At 41.3% G+C, this 6,000-nt stretch overlaps 1 protein-coding gene across 2 annotated transcripts; it reads left to right on the top strand.

Moving 5' to 3' along the window:
- Window positions 1-1,928: 1,928 nt before the first annotated feature.
- On the top strand, window positions 1,929-5,771 carry irf1b (interferon regulatory factor 1b). 2 transcript variants are annotated; one of them, XM_080482974.1, is made up of 10 exons: window positions 1,929-2,182; window positions 2,832-2,924; window positions 3,158-3,257; window positions 3,408-3,575; window positions 3,689-3,729; window positions 3,823-3,949; window positions 4,089-4,196; window positions 4,330-4,358; window positions 4,493-4,619; window positions 4,758-5,771. In XM_080482974.1, exons 2-10 carry the CDS (start codon window positions 2,838-2,840, stop codon window positions 4,862-4,864), a joined length of 894 nt encoding a protein of 297 aa, XP_080339100.1. In that variant the 5' UTR covers window positions 1,929-2,182; window positions 2,832-2,837; the 3' UTR covers window positions 4,865-5,771. The 2 variants fall into 2 exon arrangements, with proteins under 2 accessions (XP_080339100.1, XP_080339099.1); XM_080482973.1 differs by having other exon boundaries at window positions 1,990-2,182; window positions 3,408-3,587; window positions 4,758-5,410.
- Window positions 5,772-6,000: the final 229 nt, after the last annotated feature.

Raw genomic sequence — 6,000 nt, forward strand, 5'->3', positions numbered from 1 at the left:
AATAAAAGCAACTTCTAATTCATTTACTGGGTATCACACCGAAGCCAAACCTTTTTTTTTTTTTAACATCAGCCTGAAGGGAAACACTGGAGACAATTACATAATATTAAAATTGCAGAGATTTCTTAAAAATACTCAACTTGATCAGATTATCTACAAAGATAAAACATCAATTTGAATTTAAGAATCATGTCTTTATAAAGTACTTAATTTTAATCAACTATTATAGTATTGTTATAATGATCTGGCCTCTTCAGAGATATTAATCAACTTCATGTGACCCCTGAACTAAAATGTGTTACATAAATGACTGAAATAAAGAGTTATATGAAACTATTTTTTTCACATGCCATCATCAATCAGTATCTTTCAAGACTTTAACAACCCCACTGGATACAATACACAACCATTCACTTCTTACATTGCTGATGATACTGACTTCCAAATGTATTTGTTACCACTATTTGATTTTAATAATCTTTTGGGGGGATTTCAATATGCAAACTTCAGTACCTCACAAGACACCCCCCCGTCCCCAGCCATTTATTGTGAGAATAAATTGTGATGTAACGTTGTTATGTTGTTATGTTGAGCTAATTTTAAATAAACAAATGGCAGTGTCACTGCCTTGGCTCGGCTCCTTGACAGGATTTTTGACAAAGACGTTTTGAAAGCTTTCAAGAAAAACAATTCCCCTGCAAATCCAGAACTTTGCCTTTCTCGGGAAATCCCACAAGCTTACTACCGGTGAAAACTCCGCAGGAAAACTCCCTGCGATTCCTTCCCGGGAGCGCGCCATGCGCGCGCCACAATCGCTGGCGCGTGGCGCGCTCCTAGCACTTGTGCACGAAAAGGGAAATCCCAAAATGGACAGCAGCCTCACAAACGTGACGGCGTGGATGCTGATATCCCCAAATGCCAAGCGGTCACTTGCATTTATTTGGAATTTATTTGTGAGAAAAAAAAAAAAAAGCCCACAGTGTTTCTTGTGCTGCACGCGTTCAGTCAACCTCTGGCATTGCGCGAGCGCACGGCGTGTGTCTCTACTGTAGATAAAACTATGTTAATGTGTGTGTGAACGAAGCTCTGCATCTGATGTAACGACTTCCAATGCCCCACTTACCCCTGCCATCAACCCCACGTGCAGAAAGTGCAGCCCGCCCTCTGCCGGGGACTGCAGTTATGACACTGTTTAAAATAAAAAGCCTCCGTTCACAGAAGCCGGGCATTTCTTGTAAAAGGGTTGGTCTCACGCGTGCACATATTTATCGTTCCAGCCTGATAAGATATGAATGCCACCACGGCTATGTGCGCGAGCATGTAATCTTGGCACCGAATATGATTATATATTCATACTTAATACATTTTGCACAAATCATAACTTTGCTTTTAGTTGACGAATATTCCACAGCAGTGTGTGTGTGTGTGTGTATAATGGGACATGCAACAATGAGACACGTTCTGCCTGACAGTTTGATTCTGCCTGAATGAAATATAATTTGCAATGTGTCTTATTTCTTTCAAATGATTGAGCTCGCGCAGAAAGCGTGGCACTGTAACTTATAAAAAGTCGAATGGAGAATATCACAAAGCATGGTAATTGCAGATGATTCTCGTCCACTTAGATGGAGGGGTGTACGTGCAGCAAACACCCTTGCTGGTACAAACTTCCTGCTTGCGCTCAGCGGCGTGATTTCCCGTAAACGGTCTGAGAGGCTGAGGAAACCGACCGAACAGCGCATGCACTGGAAATGCTGTAAAAAATGTGCTTTGTGAATAAAACAACAGCAAAAAGATACGACATATAAAAGGAATTGCAAAGAGGAAGACTTGCAAAGCTGTTCCAAAATCACGAATAATGTATGAATGCATTTCAGAAATTGGATTGAATTTTTAGTTTGACCCAAGACTTGACCTGTTTTGGCTCCGTGCACATTTTTTACAGTGTGCGCTGCGTACGGCTTTACGCAGCCGGGGAAAACCCGCTCCACGGTCTCGACGGTTTCTCATAAAAACCAGGTCCCCTCCTGTGTTCAGGCAGTACAAACTTGTACCAGAGAAAGGATCACAGGTGGCGGACTTATAGAGCAGAAGAATCCTCTGTGGATCAAACGCAAATCAGTCGGACTAACCTCCTGCTTTTTTACCCTCTTTTCTTTGGATCTCAACGCAAGATACACTTGTAAGTTGCCTGAGATTATTAAGGAACACTACTAAATATCGTGCATTTTCATAGATTTAGGCTGTTACCGTTTTTGAATGAGCATTGTACTATTTTTAATGCACTCAACAACAAAAAAAATCAAGAAAAACATTAAAGAACAGCAGCCAGATGAGGAAAAGTTCATGCATTTGTTTTGCATGTCTATAATTGCCATACATACAATTAATTATTGCCGCTTATTAATTAGAAATGCGCCTTTAATAAGTGAATATGAGTTTCTTTTTTTTCTTTTTTTGTGCATGCGTGTTTAGACGTTACCACTGTGCCAAGTGTGCGCCCTCCGCGCGCACTTTCTGGAGGAATCCTGAAAACATTTTCTGCTTTTAAACGCTCTAAAATCGAATTCAGATAGCATCTGAGCATCTTGAGTGCATTCAACACTTTTCTGAGGGCTTAGAAGTCGCAAAAGTCAAAGTAAGCTGTTTCATAGTGATTATAACCCACTTCACTCCTACACGTGAACGCCCCCTGCCCCGGCCGTGAACTCCTCCTCAGCCAGCAGCAGTATAAATCTATTCCGCAGCAGATGTGGAAGTTCAGTCCCCCTCACTTCATTCGGATACGCCACATTCTTCGTTTATCTGAAAATTCTTTCACGTTTGTTTAGGCAAACATGCCGGTGTCAAGGATGAGGATGAGGCCGTGGCTGGAGAAGATGATCGAGTCCAACAAGATCACAGGCCTGACATGGCTGGACAACGTGAGTTACCAGATTGAAGGCTTTCATGCATCAGACCAGGGATTTACAGAAGTTTTGCAACAAATATTTAACAATTAAGCAGAAGGTGAAAGCAAAGTTGTTAAAAGTTGGGCAGATTTTGGAGTTTACCAACTTTGTACAATTGTTATAAAAAAAATTAAAAATCATCTTATGTGACTATAAGCTTGTGGAATAGGAAACTTAATATTGTTTTTTTTTTTTGCATGTTTCAGGATAAAACAATGTTTTCCATTCCCTGGAAACATGCAGCTCGACATGGCTGGGAGCTGAACAAAGATGCATGTCTGTTCAAGGAATGGGCTATCCACACAGGTGAGTTACTGTGACCACACACACACACACACACACACACACACACACACACTGAACTGAGCGAGTGTTGACGAGAAGGGGTTCATTTTTTAGGACCAATGTTGTAATAAATTGCTAATAATAATATTAATGTGTACATGCATTCTGCAGGGAAATATTCAGAAGGGAAGGCCACCGACCCGAAGACGTGGAAAGCCAACTTCCGCTGTGCAATGAACTCACTGCCTGACATCGAGGAGGTGAAAGACAAGAGCATCAACAAAGGCCACCACGCTGTGCGTGTCTTCAGGATGCTGCCATATTCACCGAAATGTCGAGGTGAGACAGGAAGTGAGCAAGCGTCTTTCTTTCCTTTTTTTTTTTTCACTGCCGTGCAGCTATTCTAATGAGTGAACGTCAACTGACAAAGTTTTCTTCTTTCCTTCGCACAGAAAAACGAAGCAAAGCAAAGGAGTCAAGGCAAAAGAAGAAGGTAAATACTCTCTATATTTGAGTGAAACCTAATTTCTGTCCAAAAAGCTGCGGTTTTCTGACTCTCGTGTCTCCTTGTTTTGTTTCTTTGCAGAGTTGTGTTGTTAAGATGGAGGAAGAATCAGACGACAGTGACTCTCAGTCACCCAGGAACGAGCAGGACGACTCTACGTCCACCCAGGAGAACACAGTGGACAGCACAGTGCTGACAGACGGAATTGGTGAGCAAGCATGCTTTTTCGATCCGTTTGTAGAGAGAGAGGAAAAAAAAAGAAAAAAGGATTGTGGGCTACATTCGTACAAACAGTAGATTTCAGTACTCAAGTGGCCTAACATAATGACTGTTTACCATCATTGTAGATTTCCCTCTCATGGCATCATCTGACGTTCCTGAGTGCTCCCATTCGGTTGAGATTGGACCAGAAAGCTTCTGTCACAGATTTGAAGTTTCGCCCGAACATTCAACCGGTAAGACAAAACACATTCAAATTTCTTTGGTACGGGCCTATGTGAAGTCATTTCTGATTGATAGGCTGATTGTAACAGAATCAAACTTACGTATATCTATTTCTGTCCCTCTCCCGCGCCTGCGACCTTCCAGACTACAGCGATTTCGAAGAGATTATCGAGGTGAGCATACTTTTTCATTGGCAAGGTAGTAACAGTCTGACACTACTTCAGATTCAATGATAAGTAGTGCTTGTTGAGACACGAGTCCAGTTGGACCTGAAATAGCTATACTTAGTCCAGTGTTGCTCTTTCAGATTTGTCGACAACTGGAGAACGTGGAGAAAGAACCGCACTGTGTCCCATTTACCAGCTTAGATAGCATGAACCTGGGCAATCTGACGTGCACCAGTCCGGGGAGCCAGTGGAGTGAGTCGTCTTCAGGTAAATAAGTTCAAACTTCCCTGCAACATAATGAGCAAAATTGTGATCTGTTCCACTTGAATGACTCGTCGTGCCACATCTTCTAACGTACAACACTCTTCGCTCTCGCTAACTTTTGGATCTCTGCCCGTCTTACAGACGAATCAGACGAGATGCCACACTACACAACGTTGGGCCCAGAGTTCATACTGCCCACAGACGACAGCTGGAAGTCCTTTCCTTTTTCACTCAATTCATTGCTATGAGAGCTGCTGCACGGCAGTCCTTTGACACTTTAAGACTTTGAAATCAGTGCTGATCGGAGCCCTCCACTCACCTCAACCATCCGTCAACTGAAGCAAAAACCGCATCCCTCTGTGAATACTCCCGAGACGCCCCCTCATCCCTCATCGTTTGTGTGGTGAAGTCAAGAACTGCATCCGAAGGACCTGACGCGGCCATTATGTTTTTGGCTGGTTCAAAGCATTTTGTCACCGCGTGTTTTTTTTTTTCGTTGGTTCTTCTGAGAAAATAAGTGGTTGTAGTAGAAATGTGTGACAGAATCTTTAATTCCAATGTAAAGGCTCGCATTTGGTGGGGTTAATGTGTAGTGTCACGCATCTTTCCCGTTATTTGTTCTGGATACTTATTGTTCTAAAGGGATAGAAATGCATCATATATCTTAACTCTCATGACAAACTTTTCAGCTCCGGATAAAAAGCTTTCCTTCAGGTAATTGTGAATGGTGTTGTACATACTTGTTTCAGTTGTGTGTTGTTATTTTTAAATAAAACATCCTAAACTAAAGCGTGGACACCTGTGAACTCTTCATTACAAGAACCTACACTTTTGGGTTTCTGCCTGGAAAACAAGAGAACTTTTCGCAGATTCTCTCACTTCTTAACTGCAAAAGGCCGTTATTATGATTCCATGTCTGGGATTTCACTTATAATACAGGTTCAACTGGTACGGTGGCAAAGTATTAAAAAAACATGAATCATGCATGGATCCACTGACTGGTATAATATCTTTATACCTTTTGCACACATTTTACTTTAGGGATAATGACGCTTTTTAAGGAGGAATGATGTCTGAAAACATTAAAACCTTAAGAAGCTTTAAGGGACTTGGTGTTTTTAATGGTTTCTAACTAAATAAATTCATTAAACTTTGTGACACATGGTCCTTAACGACAGCTGAAATCTTCCGTGCAACTTCAAGAAATACCTGGAGCTTGAAGAAATGTCCTTTTTGACATGATGCTTTTTTTTATAGCTTCACAAAAGCATAATTTTGTGTAAACAGTTTTTATTTCTATATATCCTAAAATGACATAGATCTTTTGAATTACATACTGGGGGACCTAGATCACTTTTTAAAAATATAAATGAGCATGACTAGT

Source organism: Lipophrys pholis (assembly GCF_963383615.2).
Source record: "Lipophrys pholis genome assembly, chromosome: 16".
NCBI lineage: Eukaryota > Metazoa > Chordata > Actinopteri > Blenniiformes > Blenniidae > Lipophrys > Lipophrys pholis.